The 18,067-nt window shown below is 35.5% G+C and overlaps 3 protein-coding genes across 4 annotated transcripts; 2 read left to right on the top strand and 1 right to left on the bottom strand.

The window, feature by feature from the left end:
- The first annotated feature begins 36 nt into the window (after positions 1-36).
- LOC110811061 (Eukaryotic aspartyl protease family protein) lies at positions 37-1,844 on the top strand. Its single transcript, XM_022037432.2, has one exon. The coding sequence runs from the start codon at positions 415-417 to the stop codon at positions 1,774-1,776; it is 1,362 nt and encodes a 453-aa protein (XP_021893124.2). The 5' UTR covers positions 37-414; the 3' UTR covers positions 1,777-1,844.
- A 498-nt stretch (positions 1,845-2,342) lies between these two features.
- Positions 2,343-7,281, top strand: LOC110811075 (Pentatricopeptide repeat (PPR) superfamily protein). 2 transcript variants are annotated; one of them, XM_088207252.1, is made up of 3 exons: positions 2,343-6,113; positions 6,552-6,620; positions 7,195-7,281. In XM_088207252.1, the coding sequence occupies exon 1, from the start codon at positions 2,478-2,480 to the stop codon at positions 5,832-5,834; it is 3,357 nt and encodes a 1,118-aa protein (XP_088063378.1). In that variant the 5' UTR covers positions 2,343-2,477; the 3' UTR covers positions 5,835-6,113; positions 6,552-6,620; positions 7,195-7,281. The 2 variants fall into 2 exon arrangements, with proteins under 2 accessions (XP_088063378.1, XP_088063377.1); XM_088207251.1 differs by having other exon boundaries at positions 2,343-6,150.
- A 1,880-nt stretch (positions 7,282-9,161) lies between these two features.
- On the bottom strand, positions 9,162-12,653 carry ORP4C (OSBP(oxysterol binding protein)-related protein 4C). The gene is made up of 4 exons (XM_022037459.2): positions 12,486-12,653; positions 10,565-10,726; positions 10,159-10,404; positions 9,162-10,070 (listed from the first exon to the last, which is right to left on the bottom strand). Exons 1-4 carry the CDS (start codon positions 12,486-12,488, stop codon positions 9,321-9,323), a joined length of 1,161 nt encoding a protein of 386 aa, XP_021893151.2. The 5' UTR covers positions 12,489-12,653; the 3' UTR covers positions 9,162-9,320.
- Positions 12,654-18,067: the final 5,414 nt, after the last annotated feature.

The raw sequence follows: 18,067 nt of genomic DNA, 5'->3' as shown, positions 1-18,067 counted from the left end.
TATTAGAATATCTTATCTTGGAGAATTGAGTATTTTAACTCGGAGAGAAATTGCTGGTTTTAACCTTGTGAATATGTTTCAGGCAAAAGAATTTATGTGCCAAGGTATATTTATTTCTTAAGTTTTTAGATAGACCTAACTTTTTTTAGAAACCTATAGAAATCTTGGCTGTGACAGAAGGTTGCACATTTTTTTTTTTTTGGTTTTAGTAAAAGAGAGAATTGGTATATATAAATACATGTAGTACATTTTTTTAATATATAAATATTTTTTATGAAGAAGGATTGGTAATTCTCATTCTTCTCATGAAAGGGAAAAAACAAATACCTCTTTAAATAACAAACAGATCATTCACCAGTAAATCATCAGCTTCTTCTCTGTTTTACTTCAATAACACAGACCACCATTTTCCCCATGGCCAACTACACTTCACTTTTCCTCTTCCTCCACACTCTTCTCTTCACTTTGCCATTGATCCTACCTGCCATTATAGCAGCTTCAGCTAATAGCCCTCGTGCAATTTCACCATCTCTGCGACGATTAGTTACAAAACTCATTAACCGCGACTCCATTTCCTCTCCTTACTATGACGCTGCCAAAGCCACCGTCTCCGGCCATGCTTCACGTTCCTTGAAACACTCTATGGCGCGTTTGGCCTACTTGCAATCCAAGGCCATGTCGAACAATAATGTTTCACCAACCATTGACATCGGAGTTGTCGCAGCGGAGAGCGCCGTGCAGTTCTTGGCCAACTTCTCCATCGGCGAACCGCCGGTGTCGCAGTTGGTAACCGTGGATACCGGCAGCAATCTGTTGTGGGTTCAGTGTCTTCCTTGCGTCAGGTGCTTTGAACAATCGAGCCCTGTTTTTGATCCGTCGAAATCTTCAACATACCGAAACTTGGACTGTAACTCTGGTTTTTGTTCGGGAGGAAACTGCGATTTATCAAAAAACTGTAAATTTTCTCTTGGGTATGTGGACGGAACCCATGTCGCCGGCCTAATGGCGACTGAGAAGCTGACTTTTAGTACCTCCGATGAAGGTTTAACGTCTGTGACCGACGTGATTATCGGCTGTGGACATAACAACAACGACTTCGATAGGCAACAGAGCGGGATTCTGGGTCTGGGTCCTAATCCAATCTCTTTGGTGAACAAGCTGGATTCAAAATTCTCTTACTGCTTGGGGAGAATCAGAGATCCTAATTACATGGATAACCAGTTGATATTCGGTGATGCAGCAGACATGGAAGGTTTTTCAACTTCCTTAGAAGTTTTCAACTCGCTTTACTATCTCAACATGGAGAAGATCATTGTTGGCGAGAAGGCGCTCGATATCAACCCAGAGACGTTCAAAAGAACGAATTCCGGCGCCGGAGGGACCGTCATTGACAGCGGTACGACGATCACGTTCCTGAGTAATGCCGCCTTCGATGCTCTCGCCGGTGAAGTGAAGAGCCTACTGGAAGGAGTTCTGGAACGTGTGAACAACCCGGATCAGCCGTCGCAGTTGTGCTACAGGGGGAGAGTTGATCGGGACTTGGAGGGATTTCCGGTGGTGACGTTTGGGTTCGCCGGAGGTGCGGAACTGGGATTAGATGCAGAGAGCATGTTTCAGGAGAATGGTGGTGATGAATTCTGCATGGCGGTGCATGGTAGCAATCTTCATGAGTTGAATGTGATTGGAGTCATGGCTCAACAGAACTACAACATTGGTTATGATCTTTTGGGGAAGAAGATTTTCTTTCAGAGAATTGATTGTCAACTTCTTGATTAATTATTTATGGTTTTTTGTAAATAAAATATTAATTCAAAAACCTGAATATCATAAAATTTTTATTATAATGTTGAGTTAAGATATTTTATTAATATTTTAAACAATAATGTAACACAAATATCATATATAAATATTTTTAATTTATATTAATAATTGATTATCATAGTAATGGTAACCTTTAATTTTAGGTTAAATTGTTGTAATATACCTTTTAATTGTTTGATATATCATACAATTAGATTTATTTTTTAATAATTTAATTTTAAACTTATAAAATTATTTTAATATTTCATGATTATTTTATAAAATTGATTTTTTTTTTTCTGACAAAAAAGATACAAAATTTTATTTTGTTTTTCATATTTTATATTCTATATAATTTGAAATTTATAACAATTAAAAGAAACATTAACAAACTGAAAAAAGTAAATAATTATTTTTATTTAAACCACAAATATGATATTAGCAACGTTAAGCAAAATAAAATAAATCTATAACAACATCAAAATAATATTACGCTGACTTTTTACTCTTTATATATAAACACAAAATTGTAAAGAAGATAAAAATCTTTCTTAAATTTGTTCGAAGAAAATGTTTGAATTGTGTGGAAGTGTTAATTATTCATATTAATTTGCCGGCAGTCTTTCTGCCTGCAAGAGCCCCATTACCATGAGCTCCATGGTTTCCAGCGACGGAAAATGCCCATGTCGAAACTGCAGGAGCTGACTCATCCTCAACTCTTCTGCAAATTCAAACCATTCATGGTTTTCTCTCCTCTTCTAACCCAGAAACTTTCTCGTTCTTTCTATCCTTATTCTTCATATTGTTCCTCTCACAATCTGACCAGAACGCAATCTCTACAAGTTCTGCTCAAAAGAGGCTTCACTCCCAGCTTCAAATCTATAAACCATTTTCTTCGCTTTCTCTCTCAAACACGTAAATTCAATTTAATTGTTCATTTTTTCTCTCAGTTGAGCTCGAATAAAATCCCAGGAAACCTCGAAACTCACTCTATCTTCACTTGGGCTCTTCTCAAGTTGGACAAATTCGAAGAAGCAGAGCATTTCATGACTACCCTGACAGAGAGATCATCAAAAAGATTTTCTCCAACTCGCTTGTGGGATGCTCTAATTAAGGGTTATATAATCAAGCTCGACGATCCCGAGAAGGCTTTCGCCGTGTTGCAGAACTGCGTGAGGAATCATGGTATATTGCCTTCTTCGTTCACTTTCTGTTCATTGATACATTGTTTCAGTTCCAGAGGAAACATGGCTAGAGCTATTGAGGTTGTAGAATTGATGACGGATGATACAGTTAAGTACCCATTTGATAATTTTGTTTGTAGCGCAGTGATTTCTGGATTTTGTAAGATGGGTAAACCGGAACTTGCATTAGGGTTCTTCGAGAATGCTTTAAATTCAGGAACTTTAAAACCTAATGTTGTCACTTATACGTCGCTTGTAAGTGCACTTTGTATGTTGGATAGAGTTAATGAGGTTAGTGGGTTGTTCTGTAAAATGCTGAAGGAAGGATTGGCATTTGATGTCATTTTCTATAGTTGTTGGATTTGTGTGTATTTGAGGGAAGGTGCATTAATGGAGGCATTTCGAGAGTATGGGGAAATGGTGAAATGGGGAATAAATCCGGACACAGTTAGCTATACTATACTCATCGATGGGTTCTCAAAGGAGGGAAATGCTGAAAAAGCAGTAGGTTTGTTGGAGAAAATGATAAAAAACGGAGTGAAACCAAATCTGGTCACTTATACATCACTGATCCAGGGATTTTGCAAGAAAGGGAAGTTGGAGGAGGCATTCTCCATTTTCAAGAACATTCAAGCTTTGGGATTGGAAGTGGACGAATTTATGTATGCGACTTTGATTGATGGGATTTGTAGGAGAGGAGATTTAGACCATGCTTTCTATCTGCTAGGTGATATGGAGAAGAAGGGGATTAAACCGAGCATCATTACATATAATACAGTGATAAATGGATTGTGCAAGGTTGGTAGGACCTCAGAGGCAGATGGGGTATCAAAAGGCGTACTAGGAGATATTGTCACGTATGGCACATTGTTACACGGGTATATTGGAGAAGAAAATGTCAAGGGAGTTCTGGAAACAAAAAAGAGGTTTCAGGTTGCAGGAGTTTGTCTGGATGTTGTTATGTGCAACATACTTCTGAAAGCACTTTTTATGGTGGGTGCATATGAAGATGCTCATTCACTGTACGAGGCAATGCCGGAATTGGATTTGCTAGCAGATTCTGTTACTTATTTTACAATGATCTATGGATATTGTAGTGTGGGTAGAATTGAGGAGGCACTTGAGGTATTTGACGAATTTAGGAAGACCTCAGTTTCTTCAGTTGCAAGCTACAATTGTATTCTTAAAGCACTCTGCAAAAATAGAATGCTGGATATGGCCGTGGAAGTGTTTATTGAACTCTGTGATAAAGGTTTGGCTTTGGATATAGGGGTCTATAAGACACTAATAAATGCTATTTTTGCAGAATTAGGTGCAGAGGGAGTCCTGAATCTGGTATGTAGTTTTCAGAATTTGAGGTCAGATGTTTATGATGTCATATGTAATGGTGCTATCCGTTTCTTGTGCAAGAGAGCCTCTCTAGATGCTGCAAATGCAGTTTTTGTCATGATGAGGAGGACAGGGTCAGTTGTAATGTGCGACTCTTACTACTCAATGTTAAAGGGGGTTCTTACTGCAGGGAAAAAAACACTATTCAGGCCTTTTATGACTATGTTTGTAAAGGAATATGGCCTACTTCTGCCAATGGTTGGCAAGATGCTGTTGTTTTACTTGTGTCTGAAGGATGTGGATAAGGCCTTACAGTATCTCAAGATGGTGGCAGGAAATACCTCAGCTCTTTCTATCCCAGCCACTGTTTTCAAAATGCTTGTAGAGACTGGCAGAGCATCAGATGCTTATGAACTTTTATTACGAGCTGAAAACAATATGCCAGTGATGGGTGTGGTTGATTATACAATCATGGTTGATGGCCTGTGCAAGAGTGGATATATTCACAAGGCCTTGGATCTCTGTGCTTTTGCTAGACATGAGGGGATTACTCTTAATATTATCACTTATAATTCTGTCATAAATGGACTGTGCCGCCAAGGGTGTCTTGTTGAAGCATTTCGACTATTTGATTCGTTAGAGAGGATTGATTTGGTTCCCTCTAGAATCACAATAGCAATCCTTATTGATACTTTATGTAAAGAAGGACTATTGTTAGATGCCAAGAAATTGTTTGATAGGATGGTGTCAAAAGGCTTTGAACCCAGTTTACATGTTTACAACTCATTTATTGATGCTTACTGCAAATTTGGTCAAATGGAGGAAGCATTGAAGTTACTATCCAATTTGGAGCTAAAAGGTGTTATGCCTGATGAATTCACCACTAGTGCTATGATTAATGGTTATTGTCAAAAAGGTGACATGGAGGGGGCTCTTAGTTTTTTTGTTCAGTTCAATAGGAAAAGTAGGTCACCTGATTTCTTGGGTTTTTTATATCTGGTAAGAGGTCTTTGTACCAAAGGAAGGATGGAAGAGGCTAGGAGCATCCTGAGAGAGATGCTTCAGTCAAGTTCAGTTGATGAACTAATAAGTAGAGTTGATACCGAGGTTGAATCAGATTCGATTAAGAGCATTCTTGATGACCTATGCGAGCGAGGAAATGTCCATGAAGCTGTCACTGTCCTTGATGAAATTGGATCCATGTTTTTCCCTAGCCAGAGGAAATTGCAGGCTAATCATGGACCACAAACACCAAATGAATTATATGAACATGAAACTTTGGATACGGATAGTCCAAGGTCAGTAGTGTCCAGTCAAATAACTGATGCGGATTCTAATAACTGCACCTTGAGAAACGGGGATGTAGTGTGGGAAAATCCTCTCAATGTAGGAAAAGATTTCCGCATTCACAATTTTGACTTTTTCTACTCTACAATTAGTTCGCTCTGTTCAAAAGGAGAGCTGCAGCAGGCAAATATAATAGTGAGAAATATGCTATCTAGTGTGAATGGAGATATTTAGCATGTAAAATTATGTGGCTGATGCTACTAAATTGGGAGCTTCCTCTCTGTTGTCCGCGTACAAGCTATTTTTACTTCCTCTGCCTTGAAGTTAAGTGATATATATGTCATTAAGACTTATCCATGATTAGTTTGTTCTGCTCAGAAGAAGAGCTGCAGCAGGAAAATAGATTATTGATCTCTAGCAGTCATGGAGATATTTAACGAATTATTCTAAATCTGGAGCTTCCTCTTCTTGTATCAGAATACTAACCACTTGCTTTCTTCCTCTGCCTTGAAGGTAATATCGATGTTATCAAGACTTATCAATTGATAAGGTAATTGAAGTTTGTTATTCATGTTGCCATTTGGAACGTAGTTTTCTTTCTATTTTATGTTGGCAAAAGTTTCTGGTCAAGCTCATTGGAAAGAATATTCAAATAAATCATTAATTTCCCTTATTCAGTTTACAGTATTGACATAACATGAGGTTAAGTAGGATTATCCATCAAATGATTGTGTACATCATGAACTAAACTATCTTCCAGTAGTTAGTTTGAAGCCCTCTTTTCTTTGAAGATGAGGTGAAAAGTACATAAAATAACTTTTCTTTTTTTTTTCTTTTAAAAGTTTTTCTGCTACATGGATTTTGTGATTTTTGTCGAGGCAAATGTTGGGGTTGCTTTTACAATTTTTTCAAATTTAACTTTGTTGTTGATGTTTTCATCTTGTGAAACAGGTCATGAAATAATGAAGCAGATGCGGAACTATGTGGCGGCTTGAGCATAAGAAATCGTCAATCACTATGGTATAAGCCACCTCTCCTTATTTAGCTTATAAGCACATCACTTTATGTTTCCAGTAAGATGATGCATATTCTTCTAAAGGGTGTTATTACCGTAAAGTCAAGCTTACAGAGTAACTGCATTTTAATGGTCAGATTATGATTTTGGAAGTACTTGTTTCTCAAATATTAATATCTAACAACTAAGTAATTGGCACTTAAATTTAATCATTACAATCTCGAGCTTACTGTGATATTTTTCTTTATAAGATCATAGTGGAAGGTGAGATTGCAGGCTTTGTCCCACATGATCAAGTAGGACAAAAGCAAATTCAAAAACAGAACTAGATGATGTGTGTAAAAGAATTGTGGATTTTCTTCTTTATAAATTTCTATCTAGTGTTCTGCAGCATTTTGTTTTATTGTCTTTATGCTTGGACTTGTTCCTGCTTTCTGGTTTATACTTTTTTTAGTGGACTTTCTGGTATATACTAATATCTTTCTTTTTAATATTTTAAGACTTTTCCATTTGCTCAAGTTATAGATCTTTGGTATAAGATATGAAAAGCCTCTCAATTATTGGATATTACTTTTTCAGGCTTCCTCTTGAATAAGATGAGCTGGTGGGTGGGTTGCAGATGATTTCTCTGTAACATCTACAAATTCAAGAACATTCAATGAGGTAAACCCCCATTTATTAGAACCTGCATGTTGAATCTCTCTTTTCCATTGCATGATGATTCTGCAATTTGTTAGGATAGAAATTTTGAAGCCTTAGACCTACGGACCAAATAGTATATGATTAGGTCTGTGGCTCACCATACCTATTTATCAACAGATAAGATTTGTTTCTAACTGGGGCCACACTTTTTACTTTTCTGGCGAGTCTAGGTAGTTCTATTGAAATTTGGTTGAAAATGCTCTCTCTTCATGATAGTTGGAAGTCTAGGTAGTTCTATATACAGGTTTCTACTTGTAACTTTTCTATGAAAATAACTACTTAAATTACCATCCATGGTTAGATCCAAACAATTTCAACATAGCATACGGTTTGTTAATTGATCCAATTAACTTACCTAAAACCTTAATTATGGGGGAAAACCTTTAAATTTGAAGGAAAGTCAAGCCACTAAAAAATATAATGTATTTGGATGGATACAGTTATTCTATTTTAGTGAAGTGGAGGATCCACCAAACACCGTACTGCCAGGGCAACAACTTTGGTCAAAAACACACCTTTAAACACTCATGTAAAAGAACATGTCAAAAGTCTGACTCATTAGTTTATAGTCTATTCAGTTTTACTTGAGATGTCAGTGAACTAAATCATATAATACTATAAAAAAGATTACTGAGTTTGAATTGCAAAGTACGAAATTATATGTGGCATACAAGTTGTAATTTGAATTGAAAGTTAATATATAATTTTGTGTGTATATGCATATATAATAAGGAGGGAGAGAGTAAGTGGGGTAAAATTTTCTACACCAAACCAAGGAGAGGGACCATCTTTTAGCTATACATGAAAGTTGATAAGTCTCATTATATATATATATATATGTATGCTTCTGTTTTCACCCTTAGCAACCTTTGAATGTTTCAACAGATCAGAAACAGAGCTAAACAGGGGAAGAGATCATCATGGGTTGCATCTTCTCCGGTACCAGCAGCTCACCATCATCCACAGCCAATAAGATCCGTGTCGTCCACCTGAATGGCTATGTAGAGGAGTTTGATCACCCAGTCTCAGTTGGCCAATTGATCACTGGCAGCAAGCCTCCAAAAACCTTCATCTGCACCCCATCTCAGCTTCTCTCCAACTGCTCAAAGCCTGAGCTTAAACCCGAAAAGATTCTCGAGCCAGGCCACGTCTACTTTCTTCTCCCTTATTCCACCTTGCAAACTGATGTTTCTCCGGTGGGCTTGGCATCTCTGACGAGAAAGCTGACAAAAAGAGCGAAGTCCTGCAAGTTTAGTGGTAAGTTTAAGTCAGAAAAAGCTAGCCATGGTGGGGGAGAGGGGGAGATGCAGAGGAAAAAAATGATGATGGGTTGCAGAGCAGAGATGGGTCCTAGGCTGGGTCGGTCATGGAGACCTGTTTTGGATACAATTAGAGAGAGGTCTTTTAATCGGAGAAGTGAATCTGATTTGCAAGAAATTTATGCAGAGTAACTGGAACCCATCATCATTTGATGTGTGTATATATAGTATGTATGTATATATTATGATCTCACTAATAGTATTGTAGAATTCTGGATTGTTATTATTAATTTATAAATTTTCCCAGAAAATGCAATTGCTTTTGTCACAGCTATGATTGTTGGCAGTTGGCATTGGACTTTCAAGTATCCATTGTTATTAGATTTTTCTCTTTATGGATAGTCTCTACTTTTATTGTTTGATTTTATTACCATTCCAACTTTCTTTCTTTTTCTTTCCCTAATTCTTTGTTAAGATATATATATATATATATATATATTGGTAATTCTATATCTTAATCGTTGTTAATTTTTTTTTCTAAATGTAAATTCACAGTCTTTTTTTTTTTTTTTTTTAAAAAAAATATTTTTAAATAACTAATAATTTCATATAACTGAAATAAAAAATAAAACAGAAATTTAAGTCTCAACTTTTTAAAAATAATTTTACTATCTAATTTGATTCACAAATAATGTTACATGGTGTTTGGTGGGCAATACAGATGATGAAATTAGTAAATAATTATCAAATTGATGAAACAATTGGAGCAGGAGGCACCCATTTTTGCAGAGGACAACATTCCCAAACACCGTCTTTACTGCAACTCAGACTAAAATGCTTTGGAACCCAAGTCTGCCCTCTCCCTTCTCTTTCTCTCATCATCTCTCTCTGCTTCTCCTCCACTGCCATCTTCGCTTCTCTCGCTTTCTTCCAATCCCCCCTCATTATCCCTTCACTCACTTCTCCCCACACTGCCGCCGACTCACTTCTCCAAACCCCCTTCAAATCTTTAATGGCCGGAGTTTTAAGCCCCGTAAGAGCTTCTTTCGCGTCGAATATCACTGTTATTCCTCCATTATTAACGTCCTTCGCTGTCACAGTTCTGTCCCAGTTACCGTTAATCTCGAACAGGGGATTGTTGGGGGATGAGCGGTGATGGATTTTGCCTTTGACGGATCTGTGGCTTTTTCTAAGTCCTAGAAATGAAGTCGCTCTGAAAGATAAGTCGGCTTCGAGGCCTGTTTCATGACAGCAGATCTTGACGTTTCCGACCCAGTCAACGCCGGGGAAAGGAAGGAATCTGATGAGTAATTTGGGTGAATTCATTTCATAGGTTTCGTTTCGGGTTAGGAGATTGAGTTGCCTTCTTCCGTGAACCTCCGTCTCCACCGAAGTTCCGTAGAACTTGGGAACTGCGTGGTGAGTCCAGATGAGCTCAATGTTTTCTTTCTCGTCTGTTGCATGGAGTGCAGAAACTGGCGGGTGATGTGAAACCTGCAAGAAGAATTCTTGTTATATAAATATACACACCCACATATATGTATACAGACATACATACAAATCTACAGTATGTTTAAGTAACCTGCTCGAGAAGGACATGGAGATTTCCTCGGGAGACATGGTGAGTCTCGCCGAGAACAGGATTGTAAGGAGCGACTCCAAAAGTCAACGGGCGCAAAGTAGAGATGCTCCAGCCGACAACTGCTGTAAATCTGTCGATGGGTGTCTCGGCCTTGCTGCATTTGCTCAGCATATCACTACTGATGCTGTACACTGATTCTCCATAGCACTGGAGATGTGATTTTGGGAAGTTGAACAGAGGCGGCAACTGTAAAAATTATTAAATAAACAATTAAAAATAAAAAGAATGTATTAGACATGTGCCATATATTTATATTTACATGCAGCAGCTCCCACCTACTACATGACTATTGGTATGAGATTTCATTATTATAAAATTTAAGGGTAAAAGACAGAGTGGGGATTGCCTGGAAGGAGGTGAGATCAGAACCAGGGCGGACATTTTTGAAGAGACTGAGGAGACGTTGAAGAAGATTGGGAGCTCCATAATCTGAATCTGATTCTTCATTTAACGACAGCGGTTTGGTAAGAACAACCTTTGTCCTCTCTCTTTCTTTGTCATCTATCACCTGCACCATTTTTAATTTTTATATTCATATATATAATTTAATAATCCACCACAAACAAACAAACAATCATTGTTACATCCACATCTATAATTGTATAATTAACCCTAATACCACACCCACCTAACACAATTAATTAGTGCCCTTAAACTCATCTTAATTTAATTAATTTTTTTTTTCTTTTCTTAGTTTAGTTGCTTTCAATTAATAAAAATAATTTATTAAAAAAATCACTCCATATCTTTGATATTGTCTCACCATCGGTAATTAATTAAAGTTAAATAAAAAAATTAGATTAAGTTTTTAAATTAAAGAAATTTTCTAATTACAAAATGTTCATTTTTTTTTCTTCATAAATTTAATAAAATTTAACTCTGTAGTTCTATTAATATATTAATAAATTAATTTTATTAAATTAAGCATAATATGATGAATTTCACGTTGAAAAATTCATAATTTTTAAATAAAATAAAATACTCTTTAACAACTAGAATATCATGTTATTCACGTCATATACAATACTTAAAAACATAGTACTAATATATATATATATATATATATAAATACACAAGAAATCATATTATACTATATCCCTAACCCAAAATGAGTTCATAGATGATTTTCAAGTTAGCTATATAACTCAATGATTTATTACATAAGTCAAATTAATTATCTTGGGCTTCAAGTAAAAAATTGAATGGATCTTTCACTACTTAATATTTTAACTTAAAATATGAAAGTTTGTTTGATCCAAACATATATATTAATTAATTACAATCTACACATTATATTAAATTTAATTATTTTTTTAATTTTACAATTATAAATTTTTATATTCACATGTCAGTAAAAAAAAAAAAAACTTAAGTTGACGAAAAAAATTAATAGAATTATATATATTTTTTCAAATTTCTATAATATTTATTTCATGTAATCACATTAAAATATAAACCAAACTTCAGTAAATACAAATTGTATATAAAAAATCATATTAAATTTTGTATACATATATAAAAGAGGTAATATTAAAAAGTATAACGTCGAAGAAAACGCCGTAGCAATACTCCTGTCTTTGAGGAAAATGTCAAGAAAATATTCTGACTACGATAATCAAATTAATCTCCACACACACACACGCATATATATACATACACACACTCAATTTATAACAGTTCTAATGTGTCGTTTTGGTGCTACAGTACTTTCTTTGTTAAGTGATATATATATATATATATATATATATTCAAATCAAAATTATTATTCAATGTGAAAGCAAAATCGATGTAGTTACCTCAAATCGTGAAAATACATTTTTTTTAAAGAAAATTTTCTGGAGAAGATACTAAAATAAATTATTTTGAGAGTAGAAAAAAGGAAGGAGATAAACACGAACCGTGATTTGAATTAAGAATCTAAACAGAGACGCTTCTTAGAGAAGAAAATTAAAGAGAGAATCATTATAAAGACGGTAAGTACGGCGGAATATTAGAATGCGCCGTAGAAATATCGTCGGCGATTACGAGAAAACAACTTGACGCATTCAAATACCACCTTAATCTCGCCGGAAAACAGCAACAACAGCACAGGGAAAACCATCAATACAGATCACCGATCGAAAGATGAAAAAACGAGTATATGTTCTCTCACTGTGAATTTCTACATATACACTCCGACACCTCACGTATATGTTATATAAGCAGAAAAAGAGGAACCGAAACAGACCGTAATAGCAGGAGAGAGAAGAGAGAGAAAGGAAACGTACCATTGGAGGAGAAGGAAGGAAACAAGTAGGACGGAGATGACGAAGAGATACTGATCGCAGAGAGAATCAACGGGGAAAAGAGAGGCTTTTGTTTTGCTGCCAGCCAAAAGTCGCTTAAAATATTTATAGAGTCTAAAACGGCGAAGAGAAATAATATAATACGACGGGTTCACCACGCGGCCTGGCGCTCCTGCCAATTAATAATATAAGCAAGCTCACCTTCTCTCAAATACATACAATAGCTTATTTTTTATTCAGTAGTTCAAACTAATTTTTCAACATTTAATATCTTAATTTTTCATATAAGAATATTAATTAGATATTAAATTCTTGGCACTCTTATTAATAAAAAAAAAAATTTATTAAATCATAACATAATTATAAAATAATGAGTTTTAAATATTAAATTATGGTATTTATAAAAATTATTATATCAATTTTTTGAAGGAAGCAAAAAGTACCAATGTTCATGCAAATTGATCCATCAGAAAATAACAAAAACTTTGAAATTCACACTCGTAATAATATGATTACATTTTCATTTTCACATATATCCCACAATCGTAATGCAAATTTTCTAAAATAAAATCAAACACAAAAAATTAAAATCAATGAAATGAAGGCAAATTAATTTTTTTTTTTTAAAGAAAAAAAATCATTAATTTTATCATTTAAATTCAATTTGACTTTTTTAAGCCCGTAAACCAAATATATATATATATATATATAATTATCATTTCATGACAAATTCAATTAATAATAATGTACCAATGCTAGTGTGTGTGTATATATATATATATGATAAAAGAAAATTAAAAAGTCTTGTTTCTAAGACCAAACTTATTCTAAAGGGAATCTCCAGGATAACATTTAGTTTAGCCGCATGGACTTGACTCTCAAAAAGAAAAGAATAAAAAGCTATTTACTTGAATCGTACCGAGTAAGGATTGTTTGGATGGAGGGAAATGAAGGAGAAAATGATAGGAATGAATAATCTGTTTATTCTTTCAATAATATTTTCACCCAAACAGACCTTGGGAAGATACCGCGTTCCATATTTAATTCTTCTACAGGAAGGAAGACGCTGCACCAATAATGGAAGATGGTTTGACTGTGACAATAACCAGTTAGAGATATTTAAGGGCTTGTTTGGGAATCAGGTTTATCTTATCCAAGTTTACTTCTGCCTTACGTTTGGGCTCCGGAGTTTGTCAAGAGGATCTTTATCACTTTCCATGGTTGGGTTTGCCCCAAGATAAAATTGAACCTCATGTCATGTTCCGCTCAAAATAAAGTAGAAATCCTTCTGTCCGATACGTAGAATTAAATATCAAATTGATATTCATGAGAATGTTTGAATTGATTTATACATGAATTTATTAAAAATATATATATTAATTAATCATAATTAAATAACACGAACATGATTAATAGCTTTATTACTTGACAACGATTATATTTTCACCTAAAATCTCTTTATCTTATCTATCTCATATATGGGTGTATGATAAGTCTCAATCAAAACCACAAGAATTGTGAGTGAAGGGTCTCTGCTTTAAGTGCAAAGGAAACCACATAACTTTAATTGAACTAATGAATCCTTTTTTTTTTTTTTTGTTAGTGAATGCTGAATTTATACACATGAGAAATAATAAACAAGTTTTACAAATTAAGCAACTACAAAGTGAAACATAGCAAAAGAAGATATAAAGGAAGACTAATGGGCAATAGATCATGTGTAGATTTTTGGATCGTGCGCGAATTTCCCTTTCGATATTTTCTTCACATTTTTCTTGTTTTCAATTTACATAACAAGGGTTTTGAATGAGTCTTCTATGGGATCTTCGTGGTACTACAATACTCCCCACTTTTTAAAGATCCTTGTCCCCAAGGTTCAGGTCAATGAAGTTGGTCTATAATTCTTGAGTGTTTTCCCATATGGTATCTTGACTTGATGATATCTACTTCTTGGGTGCATCGACAGGGTGGTGATATCCAAATAGCTTATAAACCCATTTTTGTTACTTAGGGGTGGTGATACGCTGATCCAGTAAGTACTTTAGACTTTTTTGATTTGTATGGATGGAAAACATATGTCCTAGCAAGTAAGGTCTCCAGAGTCAGATTGCCATGACAATGGCCAACCTTTTTTTTTTTTTTGCATAGGTCGATCATATTTGTTTTGAGACTCCAAGAGCTCGACTCATATATGCGATGGGTTGTCCTCGCTGGGATAACAAGGCTTCTATATTATTGCTTGATGCATCAATCTCTATTACAAATGACTTACTAAAATTGGGTAATACTAGTGTAGGTGTGGAGGTTAAGGCTTGCCTAAGCTGTTCAAAAGCCCTTTTTACTTTTTCGGTCCACCTAAATTGTCACTTTTTTAACAAGTTAGCGAGGGGTTAAGTTATTATGTCCTAATCTCGAACTAACTTTTTGTAGTAACTCGTTAAACCCAAAGAACCCACAAAATTCAGTGATATTGGATGGTGGTCTTGACTTACTATTGCTTATATTTTACTTGGGTCTACCTTAACCGCTTGAGTGTTGATGATGTATCCCAAATACTCAAGTTCTTGCTGCCTGAATGTACAATTTTTGAGCTTCACATAAACTTAGTACTTTCTTAAGATCTCGAATATCTATTTGACATGATCAAGATGTAAGGTCCATTTTGGATTATAGAATAGGATATCATCAAAGACTACAAGAATGAAACTGCGAAGGTGTGGCGGAAGATGGAGTTCATGATGGCTTAAAATGTTGATGGAGTGTTACACAAGTCAAAGGGCATCATTAAATACTCGTAATGTCCGTTGTGGGTGTGGAAGGCAGTCTTAGGAATGTCAATTGGGTGTACCGTGACTTGATGATATCCAGTAATTAAGTCTAGTTTGGTGAAGTAGACCACCCCATATAACCCGTCTAGTATATTGTCCACAGTTAGAATAGGGAACCAGTCCTTTATGATAACACAAGTAAGGGTCTTATAATCCATGTAAAAGTGTCAAGTATCGTCTTTCTTTCAAATCAATAATATCGGTGATGAGAATGGACTAGTACTGGGTCGAATTATTTAGTCTTGAAACATATCATTTACTTACTTCTCAATGTTATATTTTTGAAAATGTGCATACCGGTATGGTTTCATTTTGGTCGGCTTTATCATTTCTTTGAAGTTGATATAGTGGTTAATCTCTTGTGCGAGTGGCAGTTGATTGGTCTCCAAGAACACATTAGCATACTCGACCACAATTATCTACATGTCTAGGTCAATTCCAGTCACTCCCGACTCTGTTCCGTCCAACATACAGACAACACGTATTGAGTACCGTCGGCTTGCCTCCCTGGCCACCTCCTTGAGATAAGTGATTTGGATGGGCAGAGCATCAAGGTTGCATAACGTCCTACAGCATCCATCCCATTGGAATCCATTGTGAGCTACTTCTAATTGCAGCTAACGAGTCTTAGCATCTTTAACCATTATATACCCAACATTATATCAAAATAGGTTAGTGGTAAAACATATAGATTGTGAGTGGATGGGATACTTAAATCATGATTGGAACGTCTTTGAATCGGCCCCTATAATGAAGTGGTCTACTATTTGCGACCTTGTTTGAAAGGGCTCGGGTGGGCACGACCAATAATCACATCATATCAGCTATTCGCTCACTAACAAAATTGTGAACAGAGCCACTATATATGAGAACTACCACCGTGTGTTACTGGATGGTTGTCGTGACCCTCATGGTCTAGGCACTGGATCATCATATGAGTACATAGAGATAGATTGTGGGCTCCTTATCACCGGTATTTTTGTCCTCTTCTTCTTTGATCCCTTCTATCAAGAGGTGGGGTTGATAACACTAGGAGAGGCATTTCTGTTTAGTAATATTAGAAACTGAGGTTTGTCAAGTTTGTTAAAGGGGGTCGGCTGTCAAGTTGGCGAGCGGGTTATGCTCGGTCTGAGATTATTGCCAACCCAACTGCTCTTCTTTCATACGAGTCAAGCTAATTTCTTTGTTCAGTGACTTGAGCCTGAACATGTGTATTTCATATGATATTTCAGGCTTAGCCCTGCCCATTAAGGTCCCGACTAATGTTTTTTGAGTCCAGCGATATACCTAGTTGCCCACCCTTTCAAACTCTCTTTGATAGTCTCCCTGTGGGCTCATTTGCTTCACATATGATAGAGCTTCATCAAAGTCTTCACACTCAATCGTCCCAAATCTGGCCCACAGCTCCTCGACCAATCTGACCTATGTCAGTATTCTTCTTTCTTCTTTGAATGCTTATCATAACTAGAGCCACCACTAATTCACCTCTCATTTGAGATGGAAGGAAGCTAGGGAGACTTTGTGGTCCTTTTCTGTGTTGTACTCGAAATATTGCCCAACCCGGTCCATTGGATCATCGCCAAAATTGGTAGGAAACTTGAGTTTTGCCATCTTCGAGTGAAACGTCAGTCGACTTCCGTTTATCTACTTAGTGATGTCGTACCAAATTGGACATGCAGGGCACATTTAGTTCACTAAATGTCTGCTAGAACCCTCCCGATTCAACACTAAGGTCTTTGTCAACCATCGGAGAGTGTCTTCCAGCTGATGGAGTTTGTTGGTCATGGCTACTTCTATGCGGCTCGGGTTGTCTTACATGCTACCGGTATTAAGCTCTTGATTCTCAATTCTCTCCTTATTTGTGGTCATAGTAAACTTGTTTTGATACTGATTGATAGATTTCAATCAAAATATTAAGAATTGTGAGTAAAGGTTCTCTGCTTTAGATGCAAAAAAAGAAAAAAATCACATAATTTTGCTTGAATTGATGAATGCCTATTTTATTAATGGATATTGAATTTATACACACGAGAAATAACAAACAAAGCCTACAATTAAGCAAGTACAAGTTGAAATATAGTAAAAGAAAATACAAAAGAAGACTAATGGCTAGTAGATCGTGTTTCAATATGCATAATGTGGGTTTTTGAATGTGATCTTCGTGGTGTAACAGTGTACATATATATCCACTAATAAATTATTTTTAATTGATTATATTTTTATATAAAATTTCTTTATCTTCTTTATCTCATATATGAGCGTATGTATATACCGACTAATAAATGTTACAACCGTTCGAACAAGACAACTGAGTAGAATGTCTCTTTAGGGTTTTTTTTTTTTTTTTGAAATGAGTAAAATTTTTCTATTTCTCCATTAAATATTTGAAACAATAAATATTGGCTAGCAAATTCAAAGTCATTCTTCTCATGGATATATATTCATCATGAATACATAAAATTAAAAGATATATACAACTTTTTCATATGCTAATTTTTAAAATATTTTCTTTCCCAACTCATCTTAAAATATTTATAAACATCTATTTCATGCATGTGATTTATAATTCACCATCCACCTACTGAAATTAATAGTCATGTGAAGCAAACAATCATGGCCGACTACCGTACTTACGAAGACATGAATAAAAAAGTGCTTCAAATTTTACAGGGAGCCCCAATTCATTTGTCTGTTCATCCAACCCAAGCAGCCGCCCAATTACCAATCACCTATTTT

The sequence above is a fragment of the Carica papaya genome, chromosome 7 (genome assembly GCF_054855325.1).
Source record: "Carica papaya isolate Zhongbai chromosome 7, ASM5485532v1, whole genome shotgun sequence".
NCBI lineage: Eukaryota > Viridiplantae > Streptophyta > Magnoliopsida > Brassicales > Caricaceae > Carica > Carica papaya.
This window is presented reverse-complemented; position numbering and strand designations above follow the sequence as displayed.

Bases quoted from the DNA above. Each gene is read 5' to 3' on its own strand.
- LOC110811061 (XM_022037432.2), top strand. From the start codon at position 415: ATGGCCAACTACACTTCACTTTTCCTCTTCCTCCACACTCTTCTCTTC.
- ORP4C (XM_022037459.2), bottom strand. The intron at 10,405-10,564 runs GCAATCCCCACT...TAATTTTTACAG, and splicing joins CTGATCTCACCTCCTTCCAG to TTGCCGCCTCTGTTCAACTT. The intron at 10,071-10,158 runs GTTACTTAAACA...TTCTTCTTGCAG, and splicing joins TCCATGTCCTTCTCGAGCAG to GTTTCACATCACCCGCCAGT.
- LOC110811075 (XM_088207252.1), top strand. From the start codon at position 2,478: ATGCCCATGTCGAAACTGCAGGAGCTGACTCATCCTCAACTCTTCTGC.